This window comes from Biomphalaria glabrata, chromosome 14, assembly GCF_947242115.1.
Source record: "Biomphalaria glabrata chromosome 14, xgBioGlab47.1, whole genome shotgun sequence".
Classification (NCBI taxonomy): domain Eukaryota; kingdom Metazoa; phylum Mollusca; class Gastropoda; family Planorbidae; genus Biomphalaria; species Biomphalaria glabrata.
The window spans coordinates 30,953,461-30,971,853 of NC_074724.1; the positions used below are offsets into that span (position 1 = coordinate 30,953,461).

The 18,393-nt window shown below is 37.4% G+C and overlaps 1 protein-coding gene across 2 annotated transcripts in view; it reads left to right on the forward strand.

Annotated features, from left to right (window-relative positions):
* The window catches only part of LOC106055148 (uncharacterized), an 80,594-nt gene extending 62,201 nt beyond the window's left edge, over positions 1 to 18,393 (forward strand). For both annotated transcript variants that reach the window (XM_056011057.1, XM_056011058.1), the window contains 7 exons: positions 732 to 978; positions 5,319 to 5,375; positions 6,889 to 7,079; positions 9,011 to 9,266; positions 14,024 to 14,077; positions 16,213 to 16,251; positions 18,257 to 18,393. In XM_056011057.1, the coding sequence (XP_055867032.1) occupies positions 732 to 978; positions 5,319 to 5,375; positions 6,889 to 7,079; positions 9,011 to 9,266; positions 14,024 to 14,077; positions 16,213 to 16,251; positions 18,257 to 18,321 (909 nt within the window). In that variant the 3' untranslated portion in view covers positions 18,322 to 18,393. The remainder of the gene's footprint in view (positions 1 to 731; positions 979 to 5,318; positions 5,376 to 6,888; positions 7,080 to 9,010; positions 9,267 to 14,023; positions 14,078 to 16,212; positions 16,252 to 18,256) is intronic.

The following is an 18,393-nucleotide window of genomic DNA, read 5'->3' on the forward strand; positions in this document are numbered from 1 at the left end:
CCAACTGTGGTTTTGAGCCAGTCCCCAATATTATTGTTGAAGTACACCGCACTGGTGGCATCCTTGTAGAAATTCTGGATTACTTTAAAATGTTTTGTTCTTTTTTTGTACTTTTCCATTGTCGCCCAGAGTGCCCCGTGCCATACTCGATCGAAAGCTTGCTTGAAATCAATAAAGACATGGAAACGATTCTTTTGGTGTTGGAGATATTTCTCACAGAGTATTCTGAGGTTTAGAAATTGTTCTGTTGTGCTGCGACCTTGTCTAAAACCCGCTTGTTCTTCTGTCACTAATAAAACATTAAATTAGATCTGAAACAGTAGACCACCACCAGCTACATAAAGTAGGCTGCATTAATACTGTCTTTTCATAAGCTTTTCATTACTAACTTATTGTTGTTTTTTTTAGCAGCCCTGGAAATGGGAATAGCTGGTATTAGTTTTGTATGATCTGTCTGTTCATCCGTCCGTCTGTCCATCCCATTTAGATCTTATAACCTAGAAAAAATACTGAAAAACACTTTTGACACGCGCAGGTCTCTTTTTTGTGTATCGACAGTTCATAGTTTCTGATTTTCTGAAAATATTGAAACCGTCCTTTTTACCTGCCTGAGGGGACCTCCTTTGGGGCCGATATTGAGTTTGTGTTTTCACATAGACTTTCTTTATTTGTAGATTTATTTCCAGCTCTTTCAATTGGCTAATTTAATGTTGCTCCTTTTACATTGACAGGAATGCATGTTGCGATTTACGTCCAACAGAACTTACATCTTAATTAGCGTTGGTCCGTTGGTGCGTACGTGTGAAGCGTACATCTTTTCAAAGGAAAACAAGGTTGCATTTTATCTCAGGACCACGCTAGAATCAGAATATTATCATGCACCGTACTCATTGTACTATTTCTTGCTGGGGCGTCCTGAACTAGCGGCAACGGACCGTGTTTACAGTCAGAAACTCTTCATACTGGATGACATCTTCGGTAAATATACAGAAAGTTTTTATCTCCTGCGCTTGTATCAAGTGTTTGTCAATGAACGTTGAATGGTGTAATACTGGGTTCTTGCTTCCTGAAGTACTCTAGACACGGGACAAGACAAATAGTACAAACTGACCTAAGTCCGTTTCAGCAGACAACATGAAGTTTATTTTACTACAATAATAATACACTGCACTCCTTGTTAGTGCTACAAGTCAAGAAATAATAATCCTATCCGCATAGCAGCGGTATCAAATGTATCAATCACGTCCGCATCTCAGCGGGTAACAATAAGAACAATTACTACTAGTGACACTGGAGCTTCAACTATAGATATCCATTGAAATACGAATAATACCTTAATATTCAATATGCACATAATGAAATCAACTCTCAAATATTATTAATCAACAATCATTAGTCCATCGACTTTCATGCTATATACATATATACACCAGTCCAGGAAGCAACGTCCAACCTGGACCGGGAGCAAGACCTTACTGACTTGACTTGACTGACCTCTAAGTCAACTTTATTCATTCTACTTCCTGTTTTCTACATCAGGAATTCCACGTGTCTTTTAAACTCTTAACATGACGTGAACTTTAGATCATGCAATGTCAACTAAGACTGTGACAGTGTTTGCACACGCTTATGAAATCGGCGCGAAAAGTTGTATAAGTAAAGTGTTAAGGTTTTGTTTGACGGATTATTATTATTATTATTATTATTATAGCTTTTATATAGTGCTACTTTTATGCTTATAGCATGCTCAGAGCGCTTTTGGTCCAGTCTCATTTGTGGACCAGTGGGGGGGAGGGGGTATCTAGGAGTTGGTTTTCCGTGCTGCCTTTAGGCGCTCAGTAACAACATTAAAAACATAGCAAACACAGTTCTGCCCGAGTCGGGTGTCGAACCTCGAGCCCCCTTCTAGGTAGCCAAGCCAAGCCAAGTTCAAGCGCACTTGGCCTCTCGACCACGCTTCCCACGGATATGACGTGACTATTGAAAAACAGGGAGGAGAATTTGAGGTGAAACGAAAGTAAACAAAGAATACTTTTGGCTGCTTCTAGGAGAGGGGAGCTTTTACTTCTCTAATGCTTAACAATGTAGACATTTAACTCTTTCTCTCCTAACCGACGATACAAACGTTGATTCCATCAGAAGGTGGTAAATAATTACGGAGAGAAGGAGTTAAATATAAAGATATTTAGAGATAGACGACGGTTCCCTTCGCTGCGTGCTCAATGACCAGGGGCGGACTGGGTGTCAAAATCGGCCCAGGCATATCTATACAGTCCGGCCCATAAATTGTATATCATACGATAGGCCTACATGTCATCAAAATAGTTGTTGAGTTTAATATTGTATCGATAACTCTACAATGCTCTACATCTTTTTAAGAAATACAGGCATTTGGTTACTTTTTTTTTTATCACTTAGTGTGTAGGCCCTGAAAGGATGAAGCCTACGAGTAGCACGGTCTACGGACGTCAGGTTTTTACATTATTTCGGAGAATGTATTCAATTAAACTAGAATAATGACTATTTAGGACCTACAATGTTGAGTCAGTTAACGATTAAAAAAAAACAAAACACGACATTCAGAGAGCCACTTTTATAAGAGAATGTTTTTTTTTTTTTTTTTTTTTTCAATTTAATATGTATCATCGTAGAGTTCATGACGCCCTTTAGGTTACCCTACAGGCCCATTTGGATACTGGCCCACCGGGCATTTGCCCGAATGCCCATATAGCCAGTCCGCCCCTGTCAATGACAGTGCTCAGTCGAGTATCTTTGTATTGTTGTTTCTTCATTTGGGGTTATCTATGTTTGGGTTTATCTATGTTTGGGCTTATCTATGTTTGGGCTTGACTATGTTTGGGCTTATCTATGTTTGGGCTTATCTATTTTTGGGCTTATCTATGCTTGGGCTTATGTAGTAAAAAACAGCGCGGAGGAATCGAACACAAGTCACTTCGTCTGTCCTTCTGGTTGGAATCTCGTACTTACCATTCTTGGATCAAGCTTTGCTGAACTATTCGTTGTCAATGACAATACACGAATCAATTAAAAAAAAAAAAATTAGTTAATTTTAAAAATCGTAATAAAATAATGCTTTATAAAAAAAATTAACTAGCCAGATATTACCTGCTGTCCGAGGTTTTAATTTGCGTATCATTGACAGCTAAACCACCTAATTGAGACTTGTACGTTTTCTGTTCGGCGCATGCGTGAAATTTCTATTGTAATAGGCGCGCGACATCGAGCTTTTGGGCTAATTCACAGCTGTAGCGTACGAATGTATGTAAAATGCTTGAGAAAAACATATTTGAAGGTTAATTTAATTAAATTTTGAAATAAATAGTCTATATTTAGTATGTTCATGTGTTACAGTATAAAACTATGTTTGAGAAGAGTAGGTCTATCATCTTAGACTTGAATTAGATGTAGTAGATCTAGGGTTCGAGAGATTTTTAGTAACCTTTCGGTTGCATAGGATATATAGTACGTCAGACGTCGAAATCCACAGATATGTAAAAAAAAAATGCTTTTGAAACACAAATTTGAAGTTTAATTTGATTAAATAATGAAATGAATGGACTATATTTTGTATTTTCATGTGTCAAAGTAAAAGACTATCTTTGCAAAGTGTGGTTCTTAAAATTAGATCTAGATCCTTTCGATATTGTCTCATGTAAACATGGAAATATGACCTAGATCCATGAAATAGTAATACTTTCATTGGATTGAGCAAATTTTTTTTGAGGGTCTTAAGCTTGTTTTAGGGCTACTTTACATACGCTACGGTTCCAGTTAGTACCCAAGGAACATTTATACCAAGTTTTATCAAGATTGGTCAAACGGTTTTGATTTCTATGAGGGACATACACCCATACATACATACGCCTTACTGCTTTATCGTATAGAGGTATTAACTTTAGGGGAGATAAGCGTTGTGCAGAGAAACTAACATTATATTTTATTTGAATAGGTCATCGGCTAGCACCTCGGCCTTTCATGGTGGAGGCCCGAGTTCGAATTCAAACTCGAGCAAATATTTTTTAAAAATTGTTTTTTAAAAAGTAGCACTAAAGCCATCTCCCAGATACCCCAACAGGTCCATTCATAAGAGATTGGACCATAGCACGCTGTGAAAGTAGAGCTTTATAATAAAAAAAGGAGAATTATGTATTTCCAGTGCCACAAATTGTTTTTACAAAAGCTTTTCATAACTTTCTGTCTGGTAAATAGTTTAATGAATCAAATTTTTTTTACCCCCCCCCCTCTTTTTTTAAAATTGTTGACCAGGACCTCACCTCCTCGTGCTACGCAGGGTCAATCTCTCACTAACCGGGGTAAAGTAAAACACCCAAAAAAATTTTATAATAATCAAACAAGGTTTGTGACAGCTGTAGTTCATAACATTCTATCTAGCGGCTTAGTCTTTCGCAAAAACAGTTCTTTGAGCAGAGATGTTGTGGTCAACCTGAGTCCTTGTGAGTCCTTGTGACGATACGTCTGATGTCATTTCTGACGTGGAGCAGCAGAACTCTTCCGATGATTTGATATGTAGAGAGAAATACGTTAGCAAACATGTAAATAAATAGGCTCTAATATCCATCGACAAGTTATACCTCATTATTAGAGATAAATTTAGTTGTTTTTTTTTAAACTAAGGGCGGGCCCTCCGGGTGTGGGAGGGACATTAAACGTACGCAACTGTCTCAACACATTTGTACCAAGTTTTATCAAAATTAGTCAAACGGTTTTGATTTCTATGCGAGAAATACATACATACATACATATATATATATATACACCTTACATTAAAGTATGGATATTGTAATACTTTTGGAATAGATGGCCTAATTATTGGGCATTAGGATACGTGACCTATTAAAGGGTATTGCGATGTGCCACCTAATTATTGAGTTTTGTTATATGTGATCTGATTAATGGTGATTGTTATAGCTGAACTAACTAATGCATAACTTTATAGGTGATATAATTATTAGGAAATATGCTAAGTACGATAACATTATTAAAGAGTATGATGATAGGTGACCTAATTAAGTGGAATTGTGATAGGTGAGATAATTAATAAGAATTGTGATAAGTGACCTAATTAACCGGAATTGTGATATGGGACCTAATTAATTGGAATTGTGATAGGTGACCCAATTAATGTCAATTGTGATAGGTGACTTAATTAATGGTAATTATGTTACGGTAAATAGATATTGGGTATTTTGCTTGGTCTTATTTTATGTTTTTCTCTCTCTCTTTCTTTCTCCCTCCCCCCTTTAATGCTAAGTAATTTCGTCCACTTATTTCGCCAGATGAAGAAGACCAGTGTTGGAATCCAGCCGTCAAGAGAGAGAGGAGCCTCGAGCCAGGTAATATTTTTACCAAGACCGAAGAGGAACATAGAAACCGATTATTGTAATAATAATTGACGCTCTGGGCTGTTTCCATGAGCATAATATACAGTGATACAACAAACAAAATTGTAATAAATATTAGTATGGTAAAGTGTAATGATAATCAATTATTATTGTAATAATAATTGACGCCTAAGACTGTTTCCATGAACATAACATAGAGTGTTTATCAAATAATATACAACACAAAAATAGTAATAAGTAAAGTGTAATGGTAATCATTTTTATAGATATGCCTAATTACTAATAATTAGCAATATTCCAACAAAATATATACTTGAATACATGAGCTACTGTTAAACACGACTTCAAGCTTTCCTCATAGGTTACAACCGAAACCTTGTCGTTACTGATGAAGGAACTCTTGAGTCTTCTATCAGCATGCCACCCGGTCTCGCTGCCCTGCCTCATCGTGGCGCCCGGTTGGAAACGGTCGTGAGAGGGGACGGCTGAATCAAAGGGTAGCACAAAAAGGCTCCCGCGGGAGTGCCTAAGATGGTGCGAGAGCGTCCTCATTGCATAGTGCGGGGATGAAAAAGAGCTCCCGCAGTGATCTGTCAACGTTCGGGCGCTGTCCCGCAAGGGGCTGTTACATAAATGGCGTGTCCCGGACGGTGAGCCTGGTAGAACAAAGGAAAATGACGGGGGGACCCGGTGGTGCAGGCTTCGGCCGCGTCTCTAGTCCGCGAGTCCGGAGTGTCCGTGTCCACCGGAAGTGAACGCAAAATCAAACTCTAAGTTTAACCCCGATCCTCCCCCCCCCTCCTCGCCAGACAGAGTGTTGTGAAGGAGGAACACACCGCTCACTTCAGGCCGGTAGAAGGAAGCTCTTGTTCGCTTTTGCCGGCTTTAGGGTTCCAAGTGCTTTGCGCAACTCTACATGACACTTTCAAATAATCAGCATACCTCTAAACAAATATCAACCCATCCACTTCTCCTTGTTCTTCAAGCCTTGGACCGTACAAAAGTCTATCGTTTTCTCCCAAGACAGTCCCAGTTAACACCTCGCCAACTCCCAGACACTGGCCATCTAGAAGTATAACTCTACAGAGTCTAATTCTGAACAATTAATCAATATCATCTACAAAATATAACATAAACCAAGATCAGACAAGCCAGAAAATGACACTAATATTGTCAGTGAGTTTAATTGGCTCGGTCTCTCTCATTAAGGTGTATTGTTATTTTATCTTAATTCTATGCGGGATTTTCATACTTGACGGAAAACCTATAACCAGCAACCTTTTTGGTGTATCCGGCGTACAGAATAAAGGAAGAGATGTTAAACTATGAAGTTAAAAAGTTAAATGCTGGTTCGTGTGCACTTTTTAAACACTGCAGAATGAATTTGTTGGCAACTTGAAGTTCACTTTAGCGTCCTTGACAATGTTAAGTTTATCTTGAACATCACAAACTGTCGCTTTTTTTTTGTGACATTATTTGATACTATTTTTGTTTCCTCTTTTAGATTCCGATTTGCCAGATGTAACATTTGAAAAAGTAAAACCCCTTGGCACAATCTGGTCTTGTTTATTCGGCTTAGTATCAGGCGCTGATAGTTATCAATTGGTGATCACGTTTCAACTGAAGAGATTTGATTGGTTCGTTTACAAGGAAATTAGGGTCACGCGAGCAACAAATACCAGCGTACCTGTTACTGTAAGTCAACTCCTTCAGAATTGTACTATCACTCACAAGAAATGTTTTTTAAACTTATTTTAGGCATAGTTGTATAAAATAGTTTAGACTTTCAGAAAGAATAAACTACCTGGCTATACTGAGATTTAAAAAAAAAATTCTAGTCATATCTCAATAGATAAAATTTTTAATAAAACATGCTATGATCCTATCACGTGTCTCAATACGCTATGTCAACACACTATGATCCTATCACGTGACTTAACACACTATGATTCTATCTCGTGTCTCAACTCTCAACACACTGATCCTATCACGTGACTCAACACGCTATGATCCTATCACGTGACTCAACACGCTATGATCTTATCACGTTTCTCAATACGCTATGTCAACACACTATGATCCTATCACGTGACTCAACACGCTATGATTCTATCTTGTGTCTCAACACACTATGATCCTATCACGTGTCTGGACCAGTTGGGAAGGGGCTGGAGGGGGAGAAAAAAGGTCAAGGTTTCTTTGATATTTTTTAAAACGCAATAGTTAGGACCGGCCCTGGGTGCACCTTTATTATCTGTATCGTATCACATTGAACCTTTTTTTTGGTCTACTTTTATCTTTCACACATTATCTTTTTTTTTTAAAATCAACTCTGTCTGGTAAAAAGTTTTTTTTTTCTATTTCACCCATTCTTGGGTCAAATTGAAACTTTGCACATCTATTCATTATAAAAAAAAATACCAATTAGTGGATTAATTAATTTTGTTTGTTAACAACAAGGGAAATCAATCATTCAGTACTCACTGATTTCCCCTAGTTCTTGTGGTCTTCCTCTTCGTCCTGTTCCCTGCGGATTCCACTCTAACGGCTGCCTATATAGTAGCTCTGTTGTTGGTATCTTTTCTCAGTGTGTGACCAATCCATCTCCACTTTCTCTCTAAGATCTGCACCTCCATATTTGTCTGTCCACTCATCTCCCACAGTTTGGTGTTTTCTACTTTGTCGTACCAGTGTATTTTTAGGATATTTCTCAGGCATCTGTTGATGAAGGTCTGTACTTTTTTTGTTGTGGCTTCAGTTGTTCTCCATGTCTCAGAACCATACAGCAGGACAGCCCTGACACTAGAGTTAAAGATTCTTAGTTTAGTCTTGTTTGAGATGTGAGGAGATTCCCATGTTGGTTTTAGCTGTGTAAATGTCTGACGCGCTAGACAGAGGAAGCCGAGAGGACCGGAAAGAGCTGGGAAGCGATAAAAAAAAAAAGAAGCAAGAGACCGTGGAGAGGGGTGTGTTTTTACGGAGGCCCTATGTTCCATGAGGAATGATGATGACTTTCTGATTTGGCTAAATATTTTGGGTTTTATCCCCTTAAATAATTGTTACACGTTATTTCTCCCTCGCCCATTCTCGGATTAAGTTAGAGCATTACATAGTTATTTGTTTTATTTTAAAAAGATAAATCATTAAAAAAATGTAGTACCACTTAGTTAATTCATAATATGTAATACATTTATTGAAATATAGTTCTAATTGTGGAGTTCTTTCTGTTACATTTTTTGAAAATTATTTTTGTTATCATAATCTTTATTATCATTTAGCTTACCACCTTTATCTTTACTTTCGTCTACCTATATCTTTAAACTTCTTCCCTTTCTATGTCCTCACTATTATTATCTGTTATCACTTTAAATTTCATTTTAATTATTTTGTTATCTTATTTAAGTTTCAGATTTTAAAAAGTATATTTAAGAGCTTTTTTTTTTCCTCTTCTTTCTTTTATTTTATAGTCTGACTGCTTTGTTTAATAGTACTAACCACACTGTACTGATAATTCCCAACATTTTGACGTCTGTTTTGTCTGACTACTTTATGGCTCAATTATTTTAAAGGCCCTGTTCTGTATGGCTGATGTCCACCATTTTTGGCGTTTCTCTTTTCTAATCCAGGTCTGCACCGCGTCCATCAGCAGTCAGGAACCCGATAGATGTAAAGCCGCCAAATTCATCGTCTCCGATTGCTTCTGTGGTTTTGAGTTTCAGAACAACGTAACGCTCTTAAAGATCAACATAATCAGGGCCGTAGACATCACCGACCAGTTTTACATGTACACCGTCTCCTATTATCATATGGAGTTTGATATGGACTTTCTACAGCCTAAACAAAAAATTATTGGGGCGTGGCGTCTCCAGTCATTGATCTTCGGTAGCAGTTTTAATTTAACTTTGACTTTATTGACTTAATCTATTTATTATTTATAGCTTTTATATAGTGCTACTTTCATGCTTATAGCATGCTCAGAGCGCTTTGGTCCAATCTCATTTGTGGACCAGTGCGGGGGAGGGGGTATCTAGGAGTTGGTTTTCCGTGCTGCCTTTAGGCGCTCAGTAAACACAACTCTGCCCGAGTCGGGTGTCGAACCTCGAGCCCCCTTCTAGGTAGCGAAGCCAGACCAAGTTCTCTCGACCACGCTTCCCACTATTTGTCTCCCAGTGGGGCATAAAATAAAAATAAATTATATCTTTTATATAGCGCTACTTTCATGCTAAGACTAAGACTAAGACTGCTTTATTGATCCTTACGGAAATTTGTTGTGATTACAAGGACTCGTTTCTCATATAAAGACAACACAACAGAAAAATACACATAAATACAACAGACAACATAAAGAGTTCATTCAGCGACTACACACAGGTATCTTGGTGCATTTCATGTTCCCTGATCAATGAGTGGCGGTGATAGAGTCTTACCGAGTGAGGTACGAACGAGTTTTTTGTACCGCTCCGTTCTTGTTTTGATTGACAGCAGTTGCCCACTTCGCGACGACCTGGCGTAGTTCTGATGGAGCGGGTGGCCGTTATCTTCCAAGATTTTTTCGATTTTTCTTAGGCACGTTTGTTCAAAAAGTTCCTTTAAATATGGTAATGTTGTGAGTGTAATTTTAGATGCTTTTTTAAATGATGTTTTCTAGACGTCTCAACAGTTTAGATGAGGCGTAGCCTTGCCAACAACTTATTCCGTATGTTAGCAGATTTTGTACAGTCGCGCCGTAAAATGTCTCAAGGATCTTCTTGTTTAATTTAAAACTGTTGAGTTTGTATAGAAAAAAGAGTCGCTGGGCTGTTTTCTTTGTCAGAGTTCCAAGGTGGTCTTCCCCTGAAAGCTTGTTGTTGATGATAACGCCTAGATATTTATATGCCTTTACTTGTTCTATAGATGTAGTGTTTATTTGCAGTTCACGTATAGTTTGTTTTTTCTTTCTAAAATCTATTATAAGTTCTTTAGTTTTTATTACATTCAGTTCTAGAAAGTTGTCGGTGCACCAGTTTGTAAACTCTTCTATCGAGCTTCGATACTGAGTTTCGTCTCCCGAAATAAGACCGACTATGGCAGTATCATCAGCGAATTTAATGAGTTTAACTGAGTCATAGATGCTTCTTATGTCATTAGTGTAAAAAGTGTATAGTACAGGAGAAAGTACACAACCTTGTGGAGCACCCGTACATAGTACTCGAGTTGACGATTTGGTGTTGTTGACTTTAACATACTGGGGCCGTTGGGTTAAAAAGTTTAGAACCCATGCTTGTAAGTAAGGGCTTACATTTAAGTTACTCAGTTTGTTTATCATTAGATGTGGCTGTATGGTATTGAAAGCCGAGGAGAAATCTACGAAGAGGACTCGTGCATATGTTTTGTGTATATCGAAATGCTTATAAAGCTGGTCCAAAAGCAATAGAATGGCATCCTCAGTTCCTCTAGCTGCTTTGTAAGCAAATTGGTGAGGGTCTAGGCTGTTATTGACTTTTGCTACAAGTTGTTTAAGCATATATTTTTCAAAACATTTCATAACAATAGGTGTTAGTGCTACTGGGCGGAAATCATTTAAGCAATCTATTTTTGGTTTCTTAGGCACTGGTATGATTTCTGAAGTTTTCCAGATGTGTGGAATTACGCACGTTTGCAATGACTGGTTAAAGATATGACAGAAGATAGAAGAAATTTGCTTGATCAGCTTGCCACTAATTTTGTCTGGTCCAGAAGCTTTTGTTACGTCTACTCTTTTAAATAACAAGGTCACTTCATCCTCAGTTACAAAATTGACGTAGGGCTCTTGTTTTCCTTTGGACAGAGTGTTGAAAAGTTCTTTGTGTAGATCAACAAAATCTTCTTTGTCAAAACGAGAATAAAAATAATTTAGTTCGTTGTCGAATTTCTCATCATCAGCCACTAAAATTTGTTCTCGTTTTGAGTCGCAGCCTGTTATTTTCTTTAATCCCTCCCAGCATTGTTTTGAGTTGTTCTTGGCAAAGAAATTATAAATTTTTTCTTTGTATGTTTTTTTCCCTTCAATTATTGCTTTTCTCAGCATGCTGAGAGCTCTACGGTCCAATTTCTTTTGTGGACCAGTGGAGGGAGGGTATGTTTCTTCTTTCAGGTGCTCAGTAAACACAACTCTGCTCGAGTCGGGTTTCGAACCTCGAGCCCCCTTCATTGGTAGCCAAGCGAAGCCAAGTTGAAGCCTACTTAGCCTCTCGACCACGCACCCCGCATAGGGCGCAACAGTGCTTCGCTATCGGCCTCTGTTCTGGGCAATCCTCTTCCGTTGAGTCCATGTCCATCCTGACGTCTTGGCTTCTGTGTCGGCACACCTGCTTCCCATGGGCTCTCCCTGGCTTGCGTTATGAGCTCTTCTTGAAAAGAATCACCCTGACCAAGGTCTTTAAGATTTTGTGCTGTTGTGGTTTTTGTAGCAGTATATTTTTTTTTTTACATCAACTCACTGTGTCTGTCTGTCTGTCCGGTAATAACTTTGAACATGTTTTTCTTCTCCTGTTTCCCATTCTTGGATCAAGTTAAAAACTTAGCACAGCTATTTGTTGCCCCTGACAAACATCAATCAATAAAATAAAATAAACAAATAGTTAATTAAATAGTGATGATGAATTATTTTGTTTTATAACGAAATAAGGGTAATATATGCTACTTAATGAGAGATTGGATGTATATATGGATTTATTAAATGTTGACACGTTTTCTACTGGTTTTCCATTTTTGGATCAAGTTGAAATTTCGCATACTTATTTATAGTTAATAACAGTACACGAATCTATCGAAAAATAAACTAATTAAATAATCAATTAGAACTAATTATTTAATTTAGTTTTATATAGCAGAAAGGAGTTAAGCCCCGCTATTTTCAGATAAATGACAGTAATTAGTGGTTCTTTCCCTTAGATAAGCTTTGTTCTTAAAAAGGTATCATATTTTCTATTGCTTGTTTACAGGCTAAGGTTGATTAGCCTTATGTCCAATCCTTCTACGTTACCCGGGACCATGAGGATTCTGCCCTAAAGAGTGTTTCTTGGCGGAGTTAACATAACAATATTAAATTGTTTATGACACTATTGCAGGTGGAGGGCGGATGCTGATCTAAAAATAGGCTACTAATGATGTATGTCGCTGAGAAAATAGTCGTTGGCCACATGGGGGAAAACTCTAGTGTGACCGTTATAATTTTAAAAAGTAAAAAAAGAAAGAAATGTAAATTTGGCTAGAAGAAGATCTAGTTCTGAATCTGAACTTTAGGTTTAGTGTTACACCTAGATGTTCATATATTTAAAAAAAAAAAAATTCCCCTTTCAGGCCTTGTGGTCTACAGGGTAGATAATGTAAAGGTCAACTGTTTCTGTTCCATATAATAAACATACCAATAAATAATTGTATTATTATGCTGGCCTCTTCAGAAAATGCGGACGTTCAATTTTAGGCAGTCTATCAGCTGACGGTGTCACTGGCTCGACACCCGAATTATTAATCAAATAATTGTTAAATTATTTTATCCTATTATAATTGAAGTTTTAAGGATGCAGGTTTTGTCTTTTTTTTTTTCAAAACATATTTTTAAAAATGCTTTTCGTGTTCTGTGTAAAATCCTATTTCTAAATGACATACCTTTATACATAGGGTGAGGCTTTATTGGGCGTTAGGGTTAGAGTTTGGGAAAAAAGATCACATACAAATTTCTGGATCCACTAGTGACCTCCAGAATCGTACTGCACAGAGCCGCCACGAAAATACTATTCTAGGCCCACTTACAAAATACTATTTTGAGCCCCCTACAAAAATACTATTCTAGATCCCCTTACAAAAATAGTATTCTGGGCCCTCCACAAAAATACTAATCTGGGTCCCCTGACAATAATACTATTCTGGTTCACCTTACAAAAATACTATTCTGTGCCTCCTATAAAAATACTATTCTGGGTAACCTTGCAAAAAATACTATTCTGGGCCCCCTTACAAAATACTATTCTGGAACCCCTTACAAAAATACTAATCTGGGCCCCCTACAAAAATACTATTCTGGGCCCCCATCAGATATAAAATTCTGGCCCCCCTATAAAAATACTATTCTGGGCCCCCTTCAGAAATAAAATTCTGGCCCCCCCTATAAAAATACTATTCTGGGCCCCCTACCAAAATAGTTCCAAGAGCCTCGACTTCCTTACACCCGTCGCTGCCTTATTTAAAACGTGCACATATTTATTGTAACATATTTGGATCTTTTACTGGCGTGTATATCTTATCTTATCTTATCTTATCTTATAAAATACAGACGTTAATCCAAAAAAAAAAAAAAAAGAAGTCATAAATGTTACCCAACGACTTAAATTCTGCCAAGTCACTGGTTTTCCTGGCTAGCTCAGGCAACCCATTCCATGCTCTAATAGCACTTGGAAGAAGGAACATTTGTACAAATTTGCCCTAGCATATGGAACGAGGAATGTACCTTTATTATTTATTATTCACTAATGAATATTTATAGAAGTATATTTATTGACGAATAAAATCTTACGAAAATATATAGCGAGCCTGCTTTGTGACCTATATGTAAAGATATGCTTGTTTAACTTTGTTTTGATATATTTTCTACTTCTTAAGAATCTATTTTCTTCTCTCAGATACTAAAAGCGCATGTTTAGGATACGGTTTAGCTCATCAGTCTATATGGTCAGGTAGGTCTTTTCTTTTCTATGGAGCTTCGATCATCAACATTATCGTCGTCTTTCACATCATCATCATCATCATCATCATCATCATCACTATACTTATCCCAATGATCATTTACATAATAATTCTCCTCTTCATCATCAACCTCAGCACCCATCATCAACATCATCACAATTATCATTATATCCACCATCACCATCCGTATCATCCTCCTCATTATCATTGTCCTTGTCATCACCATCACCAATATCCCTCTCCTCGTCCTCCAAAGTGATCATCGCCATCAGCGCTACCATTATTTATTGCCATTCTCTTCATTGTCATTCACATCATCATCATCGTCATCCACATCATCATCATTCACATCATCAATATCATCATTCACATCATCATCATTGTCATCCACATCATCATCATTCACATAATCAATATCATCATTCACATCATCATCATTCACATCATCAATATCATCATTCACATCATCATCGTCGTTGTCTTTTACATCATCATCATTGTCGTCATTCACATCATCATCATTGTCGTCATTCACATCATCGTGATCATCATTATCATCATTTGCCAATTTCACCACCACTATCATAACCATCATTTTCACCATCGTCATCATAATCATAATAAACACCATCTTACGCCTCATCTTTTCGTCTCCGTCGTCATAACCATCGTCGTCCAACTCCTCATCTTCCCCTCCTCCTCATCATCATCACTACATTTATCCCAATGATCAATTTCATTATAATTCTCATCTTCTTCATCACCGTCAGCAACACGATCAACATCTTCACAATTATCCTCATCTGCCTCATCACCATCAGTATCCTCCTCATCATTATCATCACTTTTGTCATTGCCATCACCAATCTCCCCCCCCCCTCCTCACCCCCCTCTTCAATATGATCATCGCCGTAAGCACCAACATCATTATCATCATAATCTCCACCATCTTCATGATCATCATATTCATTGCCATCCTCGTCATTATCATTTTCATCATCCTTATCATCTTCCTCATCATCCACATCATCAGCGTTACAATCATCATCATTCTCTTCCTATAATAGCTCAAGAAGGCTTGAATACCCCCCCCCCCTTACCACTACGAGTATCTCGTTTTTACGCGTAGAATATTATGTTTGTTTATTCATTTAGTGAGTCTCATTTATGATCATAAAGGACTCAATTTCTTATAGAGGAATTTTAAAATTCATTACCATTTCCGGCCACTACACCTGGTTGTTATGTCATCTGCGCTTACGTCTGAAGCATTGCTAGCTTCCTTGTGTCAACCCCACACTGTAACGGTGTCACACTAGTAAATGGGAAACTGGGAGGGGGGAGAGTTGGTGATTACACCTTCACATTCTTGAATCTGGGTCCACGGGTGCATAGCTAGATCAATGCACACTTTATAACAAAATGTGTAACAGCTAACAAGCAATATCCAAATACGTCAAACACCTCACTTTATCAAACAACGCACTACATCAAACATCTCACTTCATCAAACATCTCACTTCATCAAACACCTCACTTCATCAAACACCTCACTTCATCAAACACCTCACTTCATCAAACAACGCACTACATCAAACATCTCACTTCATCAAACAACGCACTACATCAAACATCTCACTTCATCAAACACCTCACTTCATCAAACACCTCACTACATCAAACATCTCACTTCATCAAACACCTCACTTCATCAAACACCTCACTTCATCAAACACCTCACTTCATCAAACACCTCACTTCATCAAACACCTCACTTCATCAAACACCTCACTTCATCAAACACCTCACTTCATCAAACACCTCACTTTATCAAACAACGCACTACATCAAACATCTCACTTCATCAAACACCTCACTTCATCAAATACCTCACTTCATCAAACAACGCACTACATCAAACATCTCACTTCATCAAACACCTCACTTCATCAAACACCTCACTTCATCAAATACCTCACTTCATCAAACAACGCACTACATCAAACATCTCACTTCATCAAACATCTCACTTCATCAAACAACCAACTACATAAAACATCTCACTACATCAAACAGAGCTAATAAATCTTTCACTGAATTATTTTGTTTCATATTAATTTCTTAGGTGCTGCGAAAGAAAACCTTTTTAACGTACGACATAAAGGTATGGTCTCGCTACATTAATTTTTAATTAATCAAGCAATCATAGAAATCAATAAATCAACCAATCTATCTCTTCTATCTATCTATCTATCTATCTATCTATCTTTCTATCTATCTATCTATCTATCTATCTATCTATCTATCTGTCTGTCTGTCTGTCTGTCTGTCTGTCTCTGTCTGTCTGTTTGTCTGTCTATCTGCCTGTCTGTCTGATTTATAGAATTGAATGCCCTATTTCAACAGGCCATAAAGAAAATGCCACTTCAACATTTGATTCATTAGGAAGGACATAAACATCTTTCTTATAACGCAATGCATATATTGACATTTCATTAGGTTTATGTTTTTTTTTAACAAAGCTTACTTTGTCTGTCTCCTCTGTCTGTCTCCTCTGCCTGTCTCCTCTGCCTGTCTCCTCTGCCTGTCTGGTACTAATCTTGAACACGCTATTTCTCCCACTTTTCAATCTGGGTTCAAGTTGAAGCTTCGCACAATAATGTATTGTTTCTAACAAAACACGAATCCATCAAAAAAAATAAGCCAATTTATTAATTAAATTGGGGTAATTAATAATTTTAATTTGATATCGAAAAGGGAAATAAATCTTACAGCATTGAGATGTATGGCTGTAAATGGGGAGTTTTTCTTCCTTAGATAAGCTTCTTTATTTTTTTAATTTAAGTATTTTTACAGAGGTTATATAAGATCACTTTGTCTGTCTGTCTGGTAAAAAGTTTAACGTTATTTCTCCCACACTCAATTTAGGATCAAGCTGAAATTTCGCACAATTATTTCCTTTACCTGACAAAAATAATTTTACAAAATCAATTAATTTATTAACAATTGGTTATTAATTATTTTGTTTTGTATCTTGAACAAGAGAAATAAATCGTACTTCACAGATGTGGTGGTATAAGTTGAATTAGTCCCCTTGAGGACTCTTGGGCCCTGAGTGAACATTTTTATGCATTTAAAAAAAAAGATCATGCAAACCTTCACAAGATACTCCCTTCTTCATTACCCATTTCCCAACTGGTACAGTCACGTGATAGGATCATAGCGCATTCAGAAAGTTAAAAGCTAAACAAAAACAATTAGTAAATATATTTCTACTCATCCAGATCTATTATGTGTAGGCCCATGTGGGCTGCATACGGCCTGAAATATATGTGTGGTCGAAACTACTTGGTACTTTCTTATCGAAAATGTCTAAGAGAGGAAGGGGTGGAACTGATAGTGAAAAATTTAGCATTGCCCTGGTTCTTCCAGTGGAAGCAGCTGCCAAATAATTGAGCTGAAAAACTAGAGGCCTTCGATCGGAAGCCTTACCGCATTTAACTGTGCCGCCAATACAGGAACCAAGAACCTATACGTTATTGCCGTGAGTGGCATTAATAATAAGTTACTGAATTGCCTCCAGTATTAGCCAAATTGCTGATTTAGGTTGGATGCTTCTCCAAATTTGAGCCAATTATTAGCTAGATCTGGGTCAAGACTCCAAACGTGACTCAGAAGGTAAATGGCAAACATGGCGCCGATACATGTAAATAGCGTTTAGTTAAAGACATTAAAGGTCGTCCTAACAGACCTCTGGCTGCAGGTTCAGGAGATATGCTTGTAGCAACAGTTAAGAACGGCAAACCTGAATTAAGGAAAAACGTGGTTGCCTGCCCTTGTCATTCGCCTGAGGAAACCCTTACGTAAAAACGATGGTGTTTTTATCTACTTTAAAGACAATGCTGGTGTTATTGTTAAACCAAAAGAAGAAATGAAAGGATCTCCTATCACAGGACCTGTAGCTAAAGAGTGCGCTGACCACTGGCCTCAAACGCTAGCCCAGTAGCTTAAATTGTTAACATAATAAATACAGGTTACTATTAAAAATAAAAATAAAAGAAGACTACTTGATACAATTATACTTAATATAAGCTTTTTTAAAAAGTATTTTTAATGACTTTCTTGTTTATATTTGGCTTTTTACAAATTCTTTGCTCTTTACTTATCAGAATCGTTACTTGTCCTGTGTCTTCATACTTTCGTGACTATGGTGATAGCGTCAGGAGTCTTGTAGCAACCTATTTTCAATGTAACAAAAGAAGATGCTTTGGTTACGTGTTTTCAAATAAAGTGTAATCAAAAAATA